This window comes from Epinephelus fuscoguttatus, linkage group LG2 (genome assembly GCF_011397635.1).
Source record: "Epinephelus fuscoguttatus linkage group LG2, E.fuscoguttatus.final_Chr_v1".
NCBI lineage: Eukaryota > Metazoa > Chordata > Actinopteri > Perciformes > Serranidae > Epinephelus > Epinephelus fuscoguttatus.
In genome coordinates this window covers 23,133,265-23,157,360 of record NC_064753.1, presented here as the reverse complement: position 1 = coordinate 23,157,360, position 24,096 = coordinate 23,133,265, and the positions used below count along the sequence as shown (strand labels likewise).

Genomic DNA, 24,096 nt, shown 5'->3' with positions numbered 1-24,096 from the left:
CATGGTAATCTTTGTAGAGTGGGTTGGTCTCTCTCTCAGAGCCTTTGAATGATTCCAGGGCTATGGCATTGTCACATAGCCTGGTTATGCTGCCCATTAGAGCTCTGTCCTGTAGGGTCCAGAGAGGGAGAGAGGGAGGGAGAGACAGAGAGAGAAACATGAGCAGGTAATTAAAAGCCTCCTGACGGGCCATCAGTGTTGCAATTAAATTAGGTCATCATGTCCCGTGGCCAGGTCATTTCTGCCCATGGCTTAGGTGAGGGTGATGAGGTATAGAGGGGAAAGAGCCCTGATAGGGGTTACACAGGTGATGTCAGGGCAAGCAAATGGACATACAATTTACATCAGGCATACATCTAAAAAGGGCGGCATGGGAAAAGTCAATGGCAACACACTGAAAATATCTGAAACAACTTTTACAAACAGGCTCCCAGTTGGTGCACACTCTCAAACCTGCACACAGCAGGGGAGGATGGAGGTGAAAAGGGAGAGAGCAGCAGAGGCTCGATGGGGAGAGCTCCCCCTACTGGTTAGGTCAGTGACTTGACAACAAAGAGGACACATCAGGGGTGAATACAGTAGATAGCAAGAATGAAGGCGAAGTATACAAAAGGGTGGAGGCAGAGGGTAAAGGGAGAGGAGGGGGGAGAGAGAGGGACACTGGGATGGAGGGAAAGAGGGAGTCCTGCATTATTAATCCCTTTGCCTCTTGAATCATTCACATCCTTCTCTCTGTGTTGGCTGCCACCGCCTAATGCAGTTTTCATGCCTTCATGTCTTTTCCCCACTCTTTCTTCTTCCTTTTCATTTTTGTCCTACTTTTAAAGTATGCATATCCCACCAGTCAGGACCACCAGCACTTACAGGGTATCTGAGGTCACTGAAAAGCAGCAATTAAAGCCAGTGTAAGAGTTAGGCTACAACAAATTATTCACAACACTAATGGTACAGTAAGGCCAACAGTGTCTGTGCGAGTGAGAGGGTCTGCTAAAACTTTATCTGTGCTAGTCTGTTAGGCCATAATAATTCTTCTGTGCTTACTTAAATACAAAGATGAGTCTCTTTGGCAAATGCTCAGAAGTTTCAAAGTCAGAGGAATCCAAAGTGTTCACACAGAGCTGCTCAGTACAGTGGCAGAAGGGCGGAATGACGTCAGTAAGACAAGCACGTGCTCCACAGCTCCTCGAGTTTTAGGAGGTGGACATCTTTTTTTTTTTAATCTTATTTATAATAGATGAGGGGCTCAAACAGGAGTCGCTTGAGTTCAGAAGTGAAAGTCTATGCTGGCTAAGTATTTTAACCTGACTAAGTAAACCACAGTTCTTTCATGTAACCAGTCACTGATGAACCCCAATTTTATCACAGTTGTTAGGCTCAGTTGGTTTTGTTTGGCTGTATGGCTGTCTGTACTTGTGTATTCTTACTTGAAAATGTGTGTATGCTATGTGCAGAATATACCCAAAATTCAATACATAACTCTGAGGGAGGCAGATGCCTTTCAGTCTGTCTAACGTCTTGGGAGAGTAGAGTCTATATATAAAAAAAAATATATGCACATCACTTCCGAGGCTAGAAACAGACACACGAGTTTCTCTAAAAATGTGATTTCAAATAGGAACACAGGCACAGTTTCTCCATTAAAAACATCTAACTGACACGACAGTTATTTACCAACATGATTATATGGTTATATGCCTTGGTTTAAAACCTGGTTTAAAATCTATTTCACACTTCATAATATTAAAAGATGTATTAAGAAAAAAGTACTGTTGGTAAACTGAAATTAACAGCCACTCAGTTACATTAGCTAATTAGCCAATAAGGTCAACCTAGTATTTAGGAATTTCATTTAATAATTTGATTTTATAAAATGCCGTTCAAATTTGTATTTCATGTTATGACTGATTAATCATTTTAATAATATTTTAAACAAAATACCATGCCACCAACATTTGATTTGGCTTTACAAATGAAAGGATTTGCTGCTTATCTTTGTTATGTGTGAAAGTAAATGAAATATCTTTGGGTTTTGGACTGATGCACATCAAACTTTTTGGATATTTCATAGACTTATGGCATTTTCACACCTATTATTTGTTTGCTCTGTTGATGAGTTTTACCAACTTAGAGTGCTTAACCCTTGATTCCGTTTCTTTTCATACAGAGAAAAATCACATGGTCAGATGTGTCTGAGGTGGGAGCAAGACAGTAAATACAGGAAGAAGCTCTTGTGTTCTGGACTCGTGCACTTACCTCTGTTAATGAGAGAAACATTGCTATGCAATTAAACATGAAGTTGGCATTTACTCATAACCATGGTAATTATCTGGGCAATATACCAGGGAAACTATACCAGCAGAATGCAAAATGCATTTCAATGAAACATCTTGAAAACACTACACTGCTTCACACTTTGCACAGAAGATATGCTGCCTTCAGACGACTAACAAACAATGGAGCTACTGCTACCACGGAAGCAGCTACAGTTTACATGCTCTGCCGCATCCTAGAATGCAAAGCACACCTGGCTACAGGAGCCATTTAAGCTCAAACTTGCAGAGTACACCTGGTGGTTGGGTCAGACCGAGGTCACACCACGCTCCCACCACAAACAAACTGCTCCAGAGCTCATTTGGGACCAGACCGAGACCACCTCCTCTCTCATGTGATCGCAGTGATTACTGCGTTCACACCTGCTCAAACAAACTGCACCAAGGAAGAAAATAAACTGAAGAAAGCAGGTGTGAGATTAACTGATTAATCAATAAAAGAATCTGAAGATTAATTGATAATGTAAATTATCATTTTACATTCTAAACTGAAATGAATGAAAGTAAAAGAAAGTCAATTGGATATTGATGGTATATTTCAGTAGAGTATTTAAAAGAAGTGGAAGTGTTGTAGGCCATGCTAACTCTGCCTGACCAGTGCAAACCCTGAGTCTAAATATTTGCATAGGTCAGGACACCACTTAGTCTGAGCAGCAGGTGAGGTGTATATGGTTAAATTTTAGGGAGGACTGTGTAATTTGTGTTTGTGTGTGTTTACATGTTGGGATGTGTATGGTGACAGGAGATAGTATGATGGAGGAGGACGGAGCTAGGACAAGCCTAATTAATGTTTCAGATGGACTGTGGCACTAGGCTGCTGTGAGGAGGCTTTCAGTGAGTTGCTCAACTTCCCAGGCTGCTCAATAATGGATGGAGAGTCCAGTATGGTCTCGGCCAGCTAGCCCACTGCTACTAGTCTAGACAGTCTTCCAAAGGCCACACTCAGTTAACTAAGCTAATTATCTAAGCAAAGGCGCTGGCAGAAAGAGGCTCCGCTAACATGTCCGTTCTTAATATACCGGCCGCACTGTTGTTATTAACTTAAAATGAGCAGCATGCACACCTTGGTGACCTCAGCTGATCAATTAGAATCTTTTTCATGACAACAACACCAAGTGTGATTAAACTAATCACAAGGTCATTTCATAGATGCCCATCTTAACAGCCTCTCATTACCTCCATGTTGGCTTCGTCACCCAACACCTGATTCAGTCCAAAATTTCCCCCTCTCCTTTTCTTCCCCCGCTCATTCACTTCGCTCCCCAGGGTGGAGAAGGAGGAGGGGACAGATTAAGGGTTTGGAGGCCAGGCCAGAGAAGGACAGGGGGACCGCTCCCACCACAGCTGACATCTGCTAGTTAGCCACTCTACCTTTTTTGACTAGGCCAAGGCCGCTGTGCACTGAGTATATAGGCTTGGAGCCAGAGCATGTTGTGACAACACAGCTGTTCTGAAAGTTAAGCACTGACCTATATCTTTGTAAAAAGGATCAGAGACCATGCGGCTTCCACACTTTTGTGAATGAGGACTATAAGGAAGTAGGATGTTTTAAGTGTAAGCGAGATAAAACATTTTAGTAGAAAGTCTCAGATGGCTTTTCTGGTGAGTGTGCTTCTATAGTCGACTGTCTGGGGGAGGGCTGTGGTTTGCCATATGCCTCAGCAGATGACTCCACCTTCACACTGAGAGGCCAGACTGTACACAGACGCATGCACGCGGACTCATACACTCCCCCCACCCCAAACACACACACACACATACACACACCAACACAGCCAGAGACACACAACTACATGGAGGGATATTTGTAAGAGAATAAAATGCATACACAGGCACACACTCTCATTGTGTACAGCTTCAAGTAATTAAAAGCCCAAACAAACAAACAGACTTAGAGGCCTTTGAATGAAGTGTACACTCGACTGGGTCTGTTGGGGGAGCGATGCGTGAGGAAGAGGCCCCCGCGCAGGCCTGAGTCATACCAGGGTGACACTGGACCACAGGGTCAAGAGGAGGCCCCACTACAAAAGACCTCAAACTTTGTTCCCCATTAATGAACAAGACAAAGAAGGAGCACATGGGCCAAACATCAACCCATGCACCAAAAATCCTAACTGTCTATTATCTGTAAATTCAAGTCAATTCAACTTAGGCATGCAATTTATCCCTCCAGTGGCAATTTAAGGTAAGTGGTTTAGGACACAACGGAGGAGCAAAGACAAAGAGGTGAAGAAGAATAAAGCAGAACCCACTGTAGTTATGATTTGCAAACCTTCCATGTCATGGTATTGGTGCAGTATACCTCATCTCAGAAACTCATAAAATGTTCTCGACTACTTAAAACTTGCGTAAAAAGTGGATATATATGTTTTAAATTAGGTCAGCAAGTACAAACAAATAATATAAGCTGTATTCTGATGTTTATTAATTGTGCCGCATTGTTCTCGTGTCAAAAACTCCCTTACCTGGATGAGATGTGAAGGCACAGTAACTACTGCGACTGACAGCGATGACCTCAGTAAAGCACGCAGTCCATAGAGAAAGGTAGTGAGGGCGTGGCCATTTCTAGGGTTGTCACGGCAACACAGGTCATCACCCCACAGAGCTGAGCCAAGAGAGTGGAGCCCAATTCGCAGGATGTTACGTGACTTTGACTATAAGAGAGAACAAGCACGAAGAAGGGGCTTAGAAATACTTAAAAGAAAATGTGTACAAAAAGTTCATATAAACATACACACACATACTAACGCAGTAACACAGTTTTATTTGATTTATTTGAAGTTCTTCCGGTGCATCTGAAGATTAACAAATTGCTGCTTTTGGATTGTTTTGGGAAGTATTCCCAAACTCTGGGAGAGAGCGACTGGACAGTCTGCTCACCAGCACAGACGATCGGAACACAGTGCCCAAACGTGACTGGACACAACTGCCCAATCACAGAGGCCATCTGACACACGCACAATGGACCTGTCAGACAGGCTTCCAATATGGCCGCCACCCAGAAACCCCAGCACATTCTTGGCACAACAGTGATGCTCTGCAGCCAAGGGGGCCTGGGTAAGGGTGGAGTGCCTTCCCTTGAAACCCCCCTCCCCACCTCCCCACCACAAGAGATCAACAGTAACCCACTCTCACGAAGAAAAAGTGGCCAAACAGTGGTGGGATATATATCACTGAAAGTGAGAGAATGGAGGAGCCTGTCCGAGCTGTGAGAGGTTTTTAACCTTTACTACAATTGCCTTTTATTTGGGGTTTCTTCAGGATGGCTCCTGATTACTGAGGTGAGAGCCAAGAGTGATTAACAAAGCTCTGGCCTAAAATCTGCTCACTTTTTCCTTTTTTTCTCCCCCCAACCTTTCCTCTCATTTATCCCTCCCCCTCCATTATCTCAACCCTCCCAAAATCTCCTCTAACCCACTCCCCATTGTTTCCTCTCCCAACAGTATGACCTAAGCTTCGTTTGGACCTGGATCAGAATCACAGGCATCTAAGAAAAATAAACCCCATTGTTTCTGGTAGTTTTTCACAGTTGGCTCATAGTTTCCCAAAGGACGACTCTCACACTGGACTATACATCCATCCTCCTCTACAGCATTCAACATCAGTGCTGCATCTCTATACCTTATATTTGCGTATTAGTGTTGTGTGTTTGTGTGTGCCTTTGTCATTATTAGATATGCCCTTTCTTTGTTTAACAGGCTTTGCCTACGCAGGTCTTGGGGGCCACAGAATTAGAATTCTCTTTCTATGTCTGCAGCCCAGCAGGGGGGAACACGACTGTTGCTGTGGCATCAAGAAGAGAGGCCAAACTTAACTCCTATAGTTTAGCCTATAGAAAAATCAGGGAACAGTGCCAGTTGAGTCCAGCCAAGGACCCGAGGCCAGCCATATAGACTACAGCCAGCCTGGGACCACAACCTAATCACCAGCCAATCTCTGCAGAGACTCATAGTCCTGCTGCTACCCCTGTCCCACTCATCTTAGACGACTTCAAAAAAATAAGCTTTGGGGGATTAATCCTTGTTCTAATCGGTTATTTACATAACACAGTTTAGATGAAATCTGCATCATGTTAACAGTGCATGATGGCAGGTGAACAAATAAACATATAAACGCGCGCGCACTGACTATCACCCATACTGGGCATTCTTGTGCCAGTGCCCATGCCGCTCTGTGCCGGTCTGCATTCCTGGACTGTGCCAACAGCATGTCAGGCGGCCACACTGCTTTAATGATGTCAGCAGTTAATCTGGCGTGTGAGTGACAGCGCTTGGGGAGGGAGGGTGGGGGGTACTGGAGGTAAATCCTGTGTGTGACTGACAGGGGGAGAGGTGGCTCCAGGTGACGAGCAGAGGGGTCAACGAAAGTAGGTGAATAAGGCGCGGGAGGTGCGCGCACACAGACACACACACGCGCACACACACACACCTACACTGTATATATACATATATACAGGCACATCACAGTGTTAAGAGGATTACACCAGGTCCTGTGGGAAACAGACGCGGCCATGGATGTTTCTGGCATTCTGTAGAGGGCCGATGATTATTAAAAAGATGTGTGTCAAAGGTAAGACACACACAGCTGGGACACACAGGTGAGGCCAGCCCGAGCAGGTGACAGAGAGGTGAAGAGACTCCAGAGAAGTGGTGGTTGGAATGTGACAGAAGAGCTCGGGGTCACAGATGCCAAGCTAGTATCGCTCTTTTAAAAATGCTCCTCTGATGCATATCACACATAAATATTTAAAAGCACAATTGTTTGTCTGGGCTCATGAGTGGGGCTACAAGCACACATTTTGCAACACAAACACATAAGCACTAGCCAGTCAAAGAGTTCACCTCTAATGACATTTGGTGAATGAAAAGGAAAAATGCACACCTGCCTTTTGTGTTGCATCACCGCTTGCCGCAGCTTACTACATGCCTACTGCATTTCAGCAACGTTTTTTGTCAAACAGAGAGCCAGAACGAAAAACAAATCCACAAACACTGGGACACTCTGTTACTAATATTGAGTCAAATCAATAAAAAAACTGATGGCATTTTCAACACTCCACTCTAACTCTACTAGTTAAATGGGTGATGAGAGCAGATTTGCCTGCCATTTTAGTTGCAATCAGAGTTGTTTCTATACTGATATCAGTATCAAAAATGCCTCCGACACAGCCTGTAATGCTTGATAGGGTGTCAGTGAGTACACAAGTCTATGCACTGATCAGATAACTTTATTAATAAACTTTAAAGTAGTTTCACACCCGCATAAAATGGCAGGTTTCCCACAAATCAATTCCTCGTAGCCTACACAGCAAGTTGCGCTGTGCAGGCACTGGCATCTGCTGCTGATGTGCAATTTGCCAATATTTTGTCATGTTTACGAAGGGTTAAACTTGAGCCATGCAATACAACAGTGATAACAATCCTTTCACAGCCATACAGGGTCGGTAGTATACAGCTGTTCATTTTTTTTAACACTACAGTATTGAATCTGTACTCGGTATCAGCCGTTATGCAAGTTCAGGTACTGAAATCAGTACTGGTAGAAAACATTTTTTTATAGGAACATCCCTAGTTGCAAATGTAAACACATACAGTCCAAATGTGATTGCTGTGAAAGGATGTGTTGATTTGCTTAAAAAGGTTTGACAAATTGGGGCATCGGTGGCTTAGTGGTAGAGCAGGTGCCCCATGTACAAGGCTGTTGCTGCAGCGGCCCGGATTCGACTCCAGCCTGTGGCTCTTTGCTGCATGTCACTCCCTCTCTCTCTCCCCCCTTCACACTTGTCTGTTCTGTCAAATAAAAGCTAAAAAATGCCCAAAAAATATATTAAAAAAAAAAAAAAGGTTTGACAAATTGGAGATAAGCAAGGAGAGAAAAGCAGTCATTTACTTCTGGTGCTTACCATGGGGGCTGCTACTTCAAAGCCCTCTCTCTTTATGACCTCTTGAAGTGACTTCAGCAACGCAGAGTAGGACTCGAGCATGGTACTGTAAAGAGCACAGGACAGAGGAGAGAGTGGACGTAGTGGAGGAGACAACCAGAAAGAGAACACAAAGGGGTTACTTAGGACGTGTAAACTGTAATTGAAACCATTTTGATAAAACTGGGCCAAGCCTTTCACCGCAGTAGCTTAATCCTCTATGACTGCAGCATGTTCCTCCTGACTGTGCTTTTCTGGAGCCACTGAAGCAGACAGATGATCCATATCAAGAGATCCAATTAATTTATTTGGTTGATTAAATTACAACATGACTGGTTCTCTGTCAGCTCCCCGAGGATCTGATTGTGCCGAGACAGACAGACAAACAGTCAGATGAGATGTGCATATGCACAAACATACACACAACAAAGACGATAAGTGAGAAGGAGGGGGGGAATTAATGGGCTGATATCTAAAATTAACAGGGAACAGCATTTTGGTGTTTAATCAGGGGTAAGATGTGCACTACTGACAAAGGCCATACAGTACCATCAGAGCAACATTTAGCAACAGTCAAGGGATGGATTACTGCTGAGCCCACCATGTGCTTATAGGATGGCCAGTAGGAATGTTAACCCCATCTTTTTACACAGGTCCCCCAGAACGCCCCACCATTATAATGACCACTCTGCAGTGAGTCACAGTGGGCTGCTATGTCAGTTGTCAATTCGACCTGCAGGCTACAAAAGCTGATACACATAGATTGGTCACACGCCAATAGCCCTGCATAAAGAACAGTAATACACACTCGTGTTGATTACACTTGCGCCAAATACATCCATGTACTCTATTTCAGTTATTCAGCCCAACAATGGTGCCTCCTGACCCCGCTGGGGCTAATGATAGAGCTGGTTTGGTGAAAGAGGGACACCTACCCTCCTTGGCCTCTCTGCCCATGCCCCTGCTCTGAGGTAGGGGGCTGGGATGGTTTGACACGCAGTTGAGCGGGAGGTTGCCTCTGGTTGGCAGCCATTGTGTGGGACGCCATTGTGTTTTAGCTACCCCTACTGAGCACCCTTCATTCAGGTACCAAAAAGGTCTAGGTGCTTAGCTACAGGGGCTAGTGCGTCGACTAATTAGGATCATACACGGGGAAGCTTCTTTATCTCGGTGTTCCTCTTTCAGTGAGGGAAGAAAGGAGGAGAGAAGGGGGATGCTTGGTCTTAAACAACAGGATCTGTATCACCTAGAGAGCAATTTGTGCCAATTATGCCTTCAAGTGAAACGGAGCAATTTAACAGCTAGGGTATCAACATGGGGCTGTGGACACGTGCAAGGGGGAGTAGCCTGCTTCGGAGTTTGTGTGGTACATGTGCGTGTGCAATATGCTGAGTGTGTGTGCGCGTGTACGTATGTGTGTCAGTATTGGGGGGCACAATGGTGCGGTGCAGGTGTAGTTTCCTGCTGTCAAAATGTCTGTAAGATCTATGACCCATTCAGGCGCCACAACGGCACAACAATACCACCATGTCACTCTTACTCACTACACTGCCACACAACACTGAAAACATCAATAGAGAAGATATTAAATTTGTTAGCTATTAGTAGATATCATTAGGTTTTTGAATGGATATTTTGTAATGGAAAAAACAGCAAATACAGTCGACTTCACGATCCACACTTGTGAAAATGCACACTTTAAACTGTATATCCACAACATCTAATGTGTTTGCATGAGAGCTCCGTTAAACAGTTTCTGTTTGCCAAAATAAAGGAAGAGGGATTCTATAAAGCCTCCTCCACATCCTCTGTGCTCCAGATTGCTGTATTTACCCAGTGTGTGCGAGTGTGCCTTCGTGTGCCCTTGTGTGTTCAACAGCACTCTCTGAGTAAAGAGCCTGCGTGACCTCTGAACCCTAAATACACTCAACGCAGGAGAAATCAAACAGACGCTGAGCAAACAAGACCCTTATTTGAATAGACATACACAACCTTTCCAAGAGGCTGAATGTCTTAGGCCAATGGCAAGCTTCTCGGAAGAGAGGATTTATATCAGCTGTTTAAAGTGTAAAAACACTGAGCTTTCAAAATGTATTTAAAAAACAATGCTGTTTTGTTGAAATAAGACATTTCATTCAAATATGATGAAACCATGGATGCTTAAATGTCACCTAAACTGATTAATATTCATTTATATCTTTAAGCAAGGTAATAGATCTCAATGACTATTTATACCAAACTAAGAAAGTGTACTCTACTTTATTGGAGCTGAAACAATTAATTGATTGATTTGCTGATATATAGAAAATTAATTAGCAACTATTTTGATAACTATTAGATCGTTTCAGTCATTTTTCAAGCAGAAACGTCACACATTAACCTGTTCCAGCTTCTGAAATGTAAGTATTTCCTGTTTTTTCTGTTTTATATCAAGGTAAATGGAATATCTTTGCTTTTAGGACTGTTTGTCACACTAAACAAAACATCTAAATATGTCAACCTGGGCTCTTGTTTCTACGTAATGGGCTTTTCTTTCTTGGCACACAATTAATTTAGAAATGTAAAATGATGAATTGATCAGTTGCAGCCACACAGTTTATTAAATTCTTATGAATGAGTATCACAGTGCTCTACATGATACAAGGAAGCACTGAATTTGAGTTACGTCCTCTCAGGTTGACTTTTCTTTAATGCACACGCTGGTTGCAGGGCTTATACAGTATGCTCTCCTTAAATTATGTTGGTCTGTCTGCATTGTTGGTTTACCTGTATTCTGTGAACGATGCCATGTTTGCTTACCTGTGTTCTGTTGAAGATGTCTTATTTGTGTAACTGTGTTTTGTGGATGATGTCGTGTTTGTGTGCCTGTGTTCTGCGGATGGTGTCTCATTGGTTTCCATGCGTTCTGTGGATGATGTCTTGTCGTTTTACCTGTGTGTGGGTGATGACTGGGTGGGATGTTCTGGAAGGTAGAAGCGGTGGCACTTGGCTGCCTGGCGAATTTCTGGCTCCATCGTCTTGGAGACGTCATAATAGTGTCCGAACCGGGATGAGGATGCCAGGGCAGTCTAAGGAGAAGGTCAACAGGTCAAACTCATGTTAAAGTATATAAAAACCAAAAATATGTTTAATTAAAAAGCATTGTGTGTATCTGAAATCATCCATGTGTGAAGATACTGCTTGCTTTAGTCCACTTACAACAAACTGATTGTGTGCATTTAACTAATTTCCGCTAACAATAAAACAACTCATAAAGAAAATTAATCTTATTTGTCTTTCTACTATGTTAAATGAGTGTGCTTCACTATACTATGGTAATGCAATTGCATTGTTTATGGGTCATTCCTCAACATTCCTAAAGCAGAGAAGTTAAATAACCACTACGACCACGCTCTTAATCATTTCTTCACATAAATGTCCACTTCTGGCTGTGAAAGCAAACGTGTCAGGGACGCAGGGGAAGGCGGATGTTTTCCTGCAGCTGAAAGAGAGAGTTTTAGCTCTTCTCTCTCAGTGAAACCAGGGATTCCATTGTTGGAGGGGCCCTTAATCTACTCCTAATCTGGATTAGGGCCCCCGGTGTGTCCCTCTCCTGGCGGGACGAGGGGGTCAGCAGGGCAGGGGGGTCAGGGGCTCATCTTCTCTTTGTGAGCTAGGCAACCCGCTTAGCGTTCTATCCCCGCCCTGACGGCCTCACCTTTGATCTGATGTCTTCATCGGGAGAGCGACACAGTGGGCTATGCCAGGAGAGGTGTGTGTAAGGGGAAAGTAAGCGTTGACTCTGGGGGTGAATTTGGGATGCAAATCCTCTGGTGGGGCTTACTAGTGGTTTGTAAAGACGATTTTACAGGGGAAGGGGGAGAGGTGAGGAAAGGACACAGATATAAAGAAGTTTCCAGGGAGAGAGAAAGAGGGAGAGGATCCCCAGGGACACACTGTGTGCTGTTAATCCACATAGCGATATGGATTATAGACTGAAGGGGGGAGACTGCAGAGAAGTAGAAGGGGAGGGTCACCTCTCCTCAAAGCGGAAGAAAGAGTGTAGGGCTGCCGACCCTAGCAGGGGGAAAGGCAGGGATTTGGGGGAAGACAGAGGTGCAGGTCTGGGTCATAGGGTTGAGCGAGCAGACATGTCAATGCACAGGCTGCAAAGTACCCTTGTTTCCCAGGCTAAGCAGGGGTGCAGGCGTGTGTGTATGTGTGTGTATATGTGAGTTGGAGACCAGTGAAAAGCCTACCTATTGCCAGCTAAGTGTGAGTAATCTGGTCCAGCTCTGAAAGGAGAGGCTGAGGCCTCATTCACTCCACAAAGGAGTTTAGAAGCTGATGGATTTAGTGGTAGAGACAATTGCCAAACCACTAAGACCAGAGAGCCAGTGCTGTTCTTTCTCATAAAATCAATAGCGGATATACATGTTGAACTTTTAATAAAAGTAGTCTGATTATAAAGCACTGCAGTATATCCTGCAGTATATTCTAGTCTAAATACGTTGCCATCAATAACAGTCAATATAAACTGTAATTTGGTCACCCGACTACCTGTACTTTTGGAAGATTCTGATAGCGCCAGGCAATCTTCATGGCATCCAAACTGTCTTGAGGTTCACATGACAGCCTGGGCTGCTCCACTGGTTTGTGGATAGCAACATCGTCCAAGATGGGAGCCGGGAGTTCCTACACAAAATGATACAATTAATATAATAAGTTAAAATGCGCTGATAGTGAATGGTCCGAAGACATTTTAATTACTCTTATTGTTGTAAAATACCAAGTAGCAACCGCAAACTGCATTTCTTTCAATGGAAAGCTTATTTTACTGTTCATGACAACTGTACGGAGGCTTATTCTTTCTATAACTTGCCCATTTGAATTTTATTAAGGCTTTAAGTTACACATAATTAAGGGCGGGCCGCAATGAGTGACAAGCGGTCTGCCTGTAGTGTCTTCGGCTTCTCAGTCAGACCCACCCGTCAGTCCTTCACAGCTCCAGCCTCTTGTCCAACTATGGTCAATTCTGGCTCCAAAAAACAAGATGGCGACATCTGATATGCTGAACTCCAGGCTTCAAATCACCTTTGGGTGATGTCGCGGTGGCTATGTCCATTATTTCTACAGCCTATGTGTTATATGACTTGTCACTGTTGTTATATGACTTGTCATAGTGTGACAAGACAGAACAGTCTTCTCTAACAGCGCATTATGTGCATGCACTTAAGTGCCGGCTTTCAACAGTAACATAATTTCTTGACTGTTATGTAAACGAAAAACAAACCTGGTTTCTTTAATTGTGTTGAAACAAGATAAAACTGTGAGATTTTTCCTGGAGAATCCTGATTTCTTGGTCACGTAGAAACTTAACTGGGGTTTTAATGGGTTTTTTAAAAGAGCACATGCATATGACAACAAAACCTTTACAGAGGAAAAATACTGCTGTGGCAGCAGTGCGGAGAGATGAATGATCATTGTAGTAGTGTGTCCTTGTATTAAATACAATAAGATCCAAAGTCTAACTAGACTGAAACTAAAATAAGTCAGACTTACTTGCCAAAGCTAACCAGCAGACTGTTAATTCAGATTGATGCACATAGTGAGAAAAACAGTGAGATTTCTTGAAAGACAGCCCGTTCTTTCACTATGCAGTAATTTATTCCCAACAAAATGAAAAAAATCTTGCTAGCTCTGGTTCAAAAACATGGTATGGGTGGGTGGGAAATTTGACTGATTAGCTGATGCAAGTAAACATGGGTTTATAAGTGCCTGAGGTTTTGCAGCGCATGTGAAAGTGTCTGCATTAACTTGATTTCTGCCGATAAGCTTGTTTCTTGGGTGCATGTTAACATAATGCAAAAAGTACAACCTCAGTATCTGAAGATTAGCATGCTGTGAATGTAGCTGTGAAAACACTAAATGATGTGATATATCCCTACTGCGAGTCCCCCTCTCTTAATAACCCTTTGATATGTAAAGAGAGGGTGAGGCTGTGACCCCTCCCACTATCAATCAGTGGGAGAGAGGCCCTCCTCCTGTATGCTGGGTGGCAGTCAGCTTCTGGAGCTTCGGTCCACTTCACAGAGTGATGCATCTGGAAACATTTCAACAATGCCACAACCATGCCACCCTCGACCTCTCAGATACCCCCGCTGACCCTGCCACATCTTGGGGAAAGCTGTGCGCCTACAATACCCACTAATTCATGGTCTGACCAGAGAGAACCAGGCTGAATACTGTACAGTGGGAGCTGATTCGTATATTTTGACACAAAAAAATACTTCTACAAGTAGGCAGAATATTTCCAACATCTTCTCATGACTAAAAGGTAAACAAAAGTTTTCTAAAATGTCTTTTTGACAGAACAACAGTTGTGCAGGGATGACGTTAAAGAAGACATATTGAGGCCATCTTTGTGGATGGTTTGTCAAGACTTGTAGCTTGAAAAAAAATACACAATACAAATTTCATTTCTAAGAGCTTACAGAAAAGACGGCACCTCCTTTCATACCTGTAGGATGTCATCTGGGTTATCTTGAGCTGCCGCCACAAACAGTTCATGTCGACACACCACTCCTTCTGCCAAGAAGTACTTTAAGATCATACGAGAGTAGCTATCATATCGGTCCTCCTCTAAAAAAAGAAAAAGCCAAGAACAATCAGAATTTAAGTGCATGTGGAATACTTATAAACACACACTCTGTCAGTCAATGCCATCCTGCTAACAGTGTCCACAAGGCTTAAGGAAATTATTTACTGATAAAATAGATACAACATCTTCCCTATGAAAAATATATCAACCTCAAGTCTATCATTGGGTGTTGTCGCATTCTGACCATTCATTCAGACACCACAGATCCAGAAGTTTATGACCTCATCACAGTTGTTGACTGTAATTGACATAAGGACCACATTCGGGCTACCTTTTGTAGGGAACAGACGAAGTGGCAATCGACATGGCACAGAAACATGTGACCGGACTATCAAAGTGGGGCTGACATCTTCAGCTCTCTTGTTACGGTCTTCACAGTATTCCTGTCCACCTATCATATCCCCAACCAGCATTGGAGGTGAGAGGGAGGCACCTGTCTTAAGCACTCACCTGACACCTCACCCCGAACGCAAAGGTGCCCCAGATGTCAGGACAACTGACAAGATGAGGCAGAAGTAGGATAAGATAGCGCCTGTCCTCAAAATGCTTCCCGACATCTGGTTCACTTGAATCTCTCTGTTTTTTGTGTGGATTCTGATGGCACTGGCATCCTTTCATTATCATGTTTCTACTGTCATTCACATCAGATGTATTTATTATCATAAAAGTAGGTTAAAAGGCATATACAAGTTATATGAGAGACTTTTAAAAACAAGTGGGGAGGGTAATTCTCAGCTTGGAGTGATGACATTATAGTCTCATTTAAAGGGATTTCTCAAACACTAAATGGACGGGCAAGAGATTCTAAACATTGAACATACTTTCCCAAAGGTAGCCTTTCTCTGCATACACAAAGCGGCCACCCGGTCATTCAACACCCCAAACCCGTAAAAAAAAAAAAAAAAAAAAGCCTGCATCATCATCACCATGAACCCCCCCCCCCCCCCCCTCCCCCCAGCAGGGCACATAACTCTACCCAGCATGCTGCTGCTGCTTCCTGTCACAATCATCATTTTGTAAGGATTTCATAGGCCTCTCCACACAATGACAAACAGTGGGCACAAGGACAAAGGCAGCAGTGACAGTTTAAGGTAGTGGGCATACAGCTGACAGCTTGGGAATGACATCCTGACGTGTCATCCTCAAACATCCGGAGAATTCCCCCCTCCCACGTTCCCGGTCTATGTCCTCACCTACGGACTTAGGATGGCACAGGAAATTCCATGGCTCTTCAATTTGTTGTCGGTGGGGCTCCCTGTTCTCTTATTGATGGGTTTCTAGGTCAGCAGGCCTTTGTGGCTTTCAGCAGGCCCCACAAAGACTCCCAGATGGGCCCTCTCAAGATGGGGCCTATTGTGGCTGTGTTTCTATGGGAGCCTTACAAATGGAACCTCCAGGAGTCATTAGGCTGTTGAGGCGGGGGGTAAGGGAGGGGGTGGGAGGTGGCGGGGTATACAAGCAACAGGGGGTGGGGGACGGTCATATCTTTGAGGTAGATCAGTCACTCTGGACAGTCATGGGATGATTTTTTCTTCTTTTTTTTGCAGATTCTGACTAAGGTTTGGTAAAGGGGGGGAAACGTCTCTGTCTCATTTGCCTTCAAACAGGGGAGTGGGAGTGCTAGAGTCCTGAATCATATCTGCTAAAGCTGCAGGGGGAGGAGACAAAATATCTAGGTCAGGGTGTTTTCCCCCTTGTATGAATGTTTGGTCAATATCATTTCTACTGAACAGCTCAAATTCATTGAGGACATACAGCAGGTAAAAAAAATGAAAAAGCACTTGTTCTTTAAAATAACTGTATAGCCATTGTAATTACTGCTATATACTGTAGGAACTGCACTCATTAAAATAACTGAATCACCATTGTAAGTACTGCTACAAAAGGTGGGTTATACTAGGTTACCACTTAATGCCAATTAGCAGCATCTGTCGAGTCCTATATACTGTATATGTCCAGCATATCTCTATTGTTAAGCTTTAACTTGTGACCGTTGTTCTTCTTTATCAGATCAGTTTACTGGTATTATTAGGCACATGGTGTTATGATTATTAAGACTGTTGACACATTAAAACGTGCCGTTTTTAAACACACACATTGGCCTCTTTGGAATTGTTAGGTATCTGCAATCGCCTCTCGCAAATGTAAAAGTTACAGCTGAAAAAAATCCTCCTTATTTTCTTATCTCTTTTGTTATCATTGCAATTTGTCATTGTTTTAACATTCATTGCATTGTATTGTGTATTGCATGTCCAGCACTAAATGTCGTCAGTTGTGTTATTGTCTTTTCACTATTTTTACATTTTATATTTTAATGCTACCATAAGATATTCCTTTTAGTGGGACAACACAGATCTGAACTAAACTTTTGTCATGCAACCTAATATAACCCACCCCTATAGAAGTGATTGTAATCATGATAAAGTACCTTCAGGGTTTATGTCTTTTCATCCCATGTTGCTATACATTCTTGATTTGATCTCACTTTATTATCAGACCATTTTCTGAAATGTGTCTTGCATCCTAAGACATTTTACATAAATACAAAACACAACATTCAATCAACCAAGAAAACCATACTACAAACACTACTTAGTTCATCAAACATTACAAAAAGTGGATGCAGTGCCGCCTATAGGCCTTTCTCACAGCGGACATTTTGATTTTTCATAGTAGGAAAAACACAGGTGTTACTAATAACACAAATGATGGCTCTGTTGTGTTCAAGTGCTTCAGTGAGAGGAGCAGTCAGCAAGCACACAGGATACAAGGATCCTGAAATCAAAGCAGCTAAATGGAATTCCGCCATTATTAATTTCATTATTCACACCTGTGTTGTTCCTTGCATGACAAAAAATGTCTTAAGTAAAAAAGGTCTATTACATTCAGTGTTCGACGCAGGTGCACTGAGACTACTTAGGACCCAAACTCTGATTTAGGCGGAAGTTAAGTGTATGCGGTTTGAAAACTTGACAGAAGTGTTTGACCCACAATCTTTGAGCAGATCTGTAGCAGCCTAGCCAGTTTAGCTTTAAGCTGAACAGAGAGACAATTGTACCATGTACTCAGTCCACACTGCATAACACTGTTTTATAGCTAAGAAAAACAATAATAGGATCTGTTTGTCTGCTCCAAATGAGCTCAGTTTCTTAAGAAAGTGAATGTGCAGTTGTACCTTACTACAGATATAATCTATAAGTGCACTTCAGGCTAAAGCAGCATCAACAAGTTCACTAGGAGATCAAAAATTATTTTTCTCCAATTCCATTCACACCACTCCATTAATCTGTCTGTACAATATTGATGAACACTAGGATCATTCTCATCCTCATCCTCCAACAAGGACAACAGTGTAGTATGATCTGAAAACTTCAATATAAAAGTACTGGGAATATCAGTTTTACAATCGTCTCGGTACCGTGCCCAAATACAACTACCCCCTCCCCAACTCCCTCGCTGCTCTGATTTTACATCAACGTCCATACCACAGGGCACTTGCATCACCATCTACGTGCCATTTGTTTATATTGTCGCTACAGTGTAGAAAAGAGCACCAATCAAAAGATCCCCAGCCCAGACAATGGAGTTGCACTTTGCATTATGCCTGCTATTGTTTATATTTTTAGAGACAATGTCTAGAACGACCCTCTTGCCTGCCTTCCTACATTATCACCAGTTGCTGTGCAATTCATAGGATAAGATCTGCACATGCTCAGGAGATCAGCGTCATTGAGAAATGTCTTTGCAACTCCACTTGCTGGCTGTTACTCAAGTTAAATGGCAATCCATCCAGTGCTTTGGGGTCAAGTGCACTCAATCTAAATGTGGGTCCCTACGTGAAAGCCTCATTAGTGAGTTGCTGAATCACAGTTCTTTCAAATGTTTTCATAATAACAGGAGTCATCTCCCCATGACGATAATCCCCGAGTTTCTTATGACATGCTTGTTTTTGGAAGAGGCATTTAATGTGAGGTCTCCCACATTTCAGGAATTGTGTGAGTGTTAACAGAAAACTGAAATATATAGGTTGCCACACAGCCAAAAGCTTGGCTGCAAATGTTTTCAAACTAAATGCATGGAGGTTATCTGGTCCTGTGGCTTTCCTCTGATTTAGATACTCAAAAGTGCCCCTCACCTGATCTCAATTATTCTTTTATCAAACCCAGAGAAAAAATTCTCTTGGTCACTTGCAAACTCTGCCTCATTGTCTGCCACTAATGCTTTCCGACTGGTTAACAGTCCAGTCATCCCCTTCATAATGTCCCACGTGCGTTTGGTATTGTTGCTTTTAAAAGCCTTTTAGTTGTCTTGTGTGCCCTCTTTACCTCTCTTACTTTTCCCCTTCAATCTTTTTCACACACTTCAATCCTCTTGTGTGCCTGTTCTGGAAGGCAACCTGAATCATCATCTAAATATGTTGTACTGTCTGACTATTAGACCTCATTAGTTTGTCCGATTTTTTGTCAGATAATTACGATGGAAATTCTTTCAAAAATAGTTCATAAATCAAAACTATGCTCAAAACTAAGATAACCCATATCCAAAGTCCACGTTAAAGCTTTGAAATATTTTAACGTATAAAACAATTAGGCCAGATTTAACAGTAATTATTTTGAGTACGTTAAATAAAAAACACATTCACTTAAACTAATGAAACGAACCCAAACATGGTCACCATAATAAGAGCTGGGAAGCTTTGTTCCTTCTATTAGAAAAACACAAGAGATGAGAGATCTTCAGACAGCAGCCATACTGGGCTGATCCCCCTCTGGTTGACAAATCAGGATGGACAGCTCAAGACACTTCAAAGGCAGTCTGATAATTTTATGTCTGTGTCTCACAAACAGGCCATCACAGCTAAAGGGGCAGACTGTAGGAGACGACTGCCTAAAACAAACACAAACAAACACACACTCCAAACTCCCCCCATCCCACCCACACAACAGCACAGACACACAGACAGCTCAGTGCGCACACACACACACACACACACACACACCACTCTTTCAGAGACAAACACAAGAGAGCTCACACACGCATTTCACCTTTACTGTGTCTCTCATTACCAGATGAAACCAACCGTACATTGATTCACAAAATGGAAGGGAAGAACGCATTAGTGTATAATCACTGACTCCTGCATCGATTGGGGGGGTGAATTAAAGGGCAAAGCAATATCATCAGTTGGTATAGGCCTTTGCTACACACAAATTACAGCTTCAAGGGGAAACAAGAATACCTTAACCTTACTGTCTACTAGTGCATATAGCCTAGCCTATGATGAATGATAATAACAATAATAATACAGGGGAAGACATTTATGTCCCTAGAAAACCCACTTGCTTTGAATGTACTTCCGAAAACTTCTATAACACATCTGCAGATGAGCATATCAATTAAGGATCACAGTGGACGTGTGAACACCTGGGATTCTAACTAGAGACCCTCAGGTCATGAGTCTATTTGCCATTCTGTTAGACGGTGACACGCTAACCGCAAAAAGCCTGAGAACAGACAGACAGTATCATTAGCTGAGGCACACTGAAAAGTGCTGCTGAATTCAGTATGGGGTATACATTAGATTTTTGGCTATATATTCTCAGTGTTAGGTTAATGTAGTGTCATTTAAAATTTACACAACTTAATGAGTGAGAGAGTTGCCAAAAGCATAAGGCTATAATAAGGCTGTACTGCTTCAAACAAGAGCAGCATATATGCATCTTCCTGGCTTTAAGTATCTAGTATTGTGTATGTTGTATCATTTTTTACACCAACGCGCTGACGTCATCCAAGGCAACTTCTACTGTAACATTACTCGCAACCTTCCATGACTCAACAGAGCAAATTAAAGGACGTGGCTTGAGGTATTGAAACTTTACTTTAAGAACTATGATAAACACATCAAACGTGCTCATGAAGCCTAAAGGCAAAAAAGCTAATTGGAGTCAGGAAGAGTCACCTGATGTTGTGTATCGTGAACCATGGAGTCACGCATACTCTAATTAGCACAGGTTGTGTACGCTATCATGTATTATTTGCTCAAAGCTATTCTTGATAAATAGCTTTAACTCAAGATTTTGGCATCTGATAAAAAGTTAAGAGATCATCAGCAAAATCACTCACCAGAATATATAGTTATAGTGTCTACTAATAATAGATAATGCTATCAAGTATATCAATTTCATGGAAAACAGTCACTCTTCAGTGGGGACTTCATGCTGCATTAATGAGGTAACACAAAAGTCAAACCAATGAGGTCATCACACATATTTAATTAGCCTGACTTTTAGGCTGTTCTGTCCCAATGCAACACCCTTGTCTCCATAACTGACAGCTGATTGGATGGAACTTACAATTGATTCCTCACTGTCTTATGTCCTTGTGACCTGGGAAATATGTCACAAGGAGGTTATCATTCCATTTAATGGGACCTTTAAACCAGTGTTCAATTTGGCAAGTGAGAGGCTCACCTATGAGAAGTACTGTTCCAACTGCTAACCCGCCACCTGTTTTTCAAGACAAAAAAAGGAACAATATTAGTATTTTCATAAATATCAATCACATATTACAGTCAGCTGTCCACACGAAGAACAACAGCTACTACAATGACCAAAAATATATTGTTTTAAAATCGTTCTAACTCAAGTGGATAGCAGGGTCCACACAACTTAAATGACAACAATGGAGAACAAAATCATCAGAATCACCTTAAGAACAATTTGATGAACAACAGAAACACATACAGCCAGTAAAAATCCAACTGAAATTTGGATTCGTGTAATTTGTGTATTACCATGTGTAATGTTCAATATGGCTGATGACATTGCAAAGAGACTCATCATTGAGGTTAAAATAAAACACATCCATTTGATAAAACTAATTGTCTTTATAAAGATGCTATCAGAAAGTAGGACATCTGGGTTGCAATGGGGCTCATCTTCAGAATCAGTGGCAAGTTTTTTGTTGTGGAGTAGTAACAGCTCATCAATATCCATTTTCTAAGCATCTGTCACAGCTGAAGTGTTAAGCGCATACTTGGCGCCACTGTTTACAGAACATTATCGTTCACCATGCTCACATCATTATTATTATCGTTACCACAGTTATCGTTCTCAATGTGGATGCTCAAATCTTTGTCATCATAGCTTTCATTTTTGGTGTGGAGCGCTCTTTAAATAACCGTGAACCACTTGAAACCGAAGTGGCTAAATGAGCATTAACCTCAAATCATTAATTTTGTTATTTACATCGGTGCTATTCCTTCTGTGGCATGATATTAAAATGTCTCCTATGAAAAAGGCCTACTGAAGAGGCCTCACACGTTTCCACACTGGTTATCGCAAGGATTTATTATTACCAGCTGCGACAGTGGGGCTGGCTTTGTTTTCACCTTGTGAGTCTATTTATGTGTGTAGGATCACAGAGGCTAAGTTTAAAGATTGGTGTGGTCTGAGCAATGGCGCCAGATCTAAGAAGGTGGAAAGTAAGGAAAGGGCCATGGCCCCCTCACACACACATTATGCCCCTGGCTTTCCAATGATTTCTGATTATTCTGACTACTTTATGAAATTCAATCAATACAACCCACAGTGTTAGCTGGTTCTGCTAGAACTTGCTTCTCTGTGGATATTGTTGCTTTATTACAACACCATTATGTTACAGAGAACAAGCATAAAATAGATTGGGGTATAAAATGCTTTTAAGGACAAATAAACAAGAAACCAAGCATGGTACAATGTTTTGATTGACACATTACAACATTCATGTCAGTACCCCTAACATATCAGTTACATAAAAATCTTGCACCAGAAGATATATTGGCCCTTTTCAGACACAGGAAAACACACAAATTCACGATGTTTTATGAGCATTTCTGGGATCACAACTGCATAAAGATGCAGAGAGATATGGGCCATGCAGTGTTGTTAGCGACTTACCTTTTATCTATTGCTTTAAAATATGGCCAAAAATAAATACAGAATAACCCAATACAGTCCTTAAAAAGAACACCTGAATGGAGATGAGGACAGGGATAATGTTGTTTTACCTAATTCTAAATATTCCAAATGTATTCTCTCCTTAAGAACATGTTTGTTCACATAATAACGGTTTAGGAACAACCAGAGAGAAAATTTCCACATAAAATATTTGCAGAAGCTTTACCATCTGTTCATCCCTGCACTCATGACATATGCAAGGTTGGAAATTAACCTTTTCTTGTCCACCTGCCACAATGGTTGGTGGATTCCAAAATCTACCAGTCACACAAAAGATTCCCATTGTTTTTTGACTTGCATATTTTACCAGCATTTGGCTGGTGGCTGGTGCTGATTTCAAACCCTGTATACAGTAACAAGTGTGTCAATTAATGACACAACACAACTTTTGCTGACTAGTTTTATGTCATGAAGCATCAATTTCACCTCACAACAACATAAACTAGTTGTCATTTTATATCAGTTAAGTGGATTTGGCAGCCTCAAAATTAAAACATGGCATGCCAATTTTATCAACACATTGTTTTAATGCATTCAGAATAAACACGAATGTCACACATTTTTTGGACAAGTTTGTTTCTTGGGGGTTTAAATATGACAGAGTTAAGCATGCTGCATTTCTGGCATCAGCTTAGGGGAAATCACTATTGACAGCAACTTCAAGCAAATACCTTTCCGTGGGCCATGAACCATCCATTATAAATTATTAGTTAGAAAGTAGGTCCCGACTAAATAAGCCTGAAAGCAGCATAGCTCTGTGATGCTAACGTTAACTTTAACACTTTGAGTCCAAGTTGTGTTGCCCTGACAGCAACAAAACACCACATTCTGTGTTAATTCACACATTTCCTATTAGACAAATTAATAAAAACATTATTTTTTGACCTGACATCAATGTGTCTACCTGATATTACACTAAGAAACACAGCTAGCCTGTGTAGCTAGCAGTAACGTTAAGTCTCAACGGCAGACTGACCGAGCAGATAGTCGAGTGACGTGACACCGGTCGAAACTAACAGTTGTCCATTTTGAACGGAGGGTCTGGTACCAGGTATGGAAATTAACTTGCTCCTCGTTTTCTTCTGAAAACTCGTAGTATTGAACGGTGGACGTTCAGCCGACGGTTTACCCACACTGCTCATGGGGGCTGCCATACTGCTTGTAACGTGGTGACGCCTGTTAATGTTTTGGAGCGTATTGTCCAATCAA

General features: G+C 42.1%; 1 protein-coding gene across 1 annotated transcript in view; it reads right to left on the bottom strand.

Moving 5' to 3' along the window:
* The window catches only part of elp4 (elongator acetyltransferase complex subunit 4), a 60,988-nt gene extending 36,935 nt beyond the window's left edge, over nucleotides 1-24,053 (bottom strand). Inside the window, exons 1-8 of the mRNA XM_049563098.1 lie at nucleotides 23,864-24,053; nucleotides 21,361-21,396; nucleotides 14,750-14,871; nucleotides 12,790-12,924; nucleotides 11,182-11,318; nucleotides 8,233-8,317; nucleotides 4,796-4,984; nucleotides 1-109 (exon numbers count right to left, since the gene is read on the bottom strand). Of these exons, the coding sequence (XP_049419055.1) occupies nucleotides 1-109; nucleotides 4,796-4,984; nucleotides 8,233-8,317; nucleotides 11,182-11,318; nucleotides 12,790-12,924; nucleotides 14,750-14,871; nucleotides 21,361-21,396; nucleotides 23,864-24,041 (991 nt within the window). The 5' untranslated portion in view covers nucleotides 24,042-24,053. The remainder of the gene's footprint in view (nucleotides 110-4,795; nucleotides 4,985-8,232; nucleotides 8,318-11,181; nucleotides 11,319-12,789; nucleotides 12,925-14,749; nucleotides 14,872-21,360; nucleotides 21,397-23,863) is intronic.
* Nucleotides 24,054-24,096: the final 43 nt, after the last annotated feature.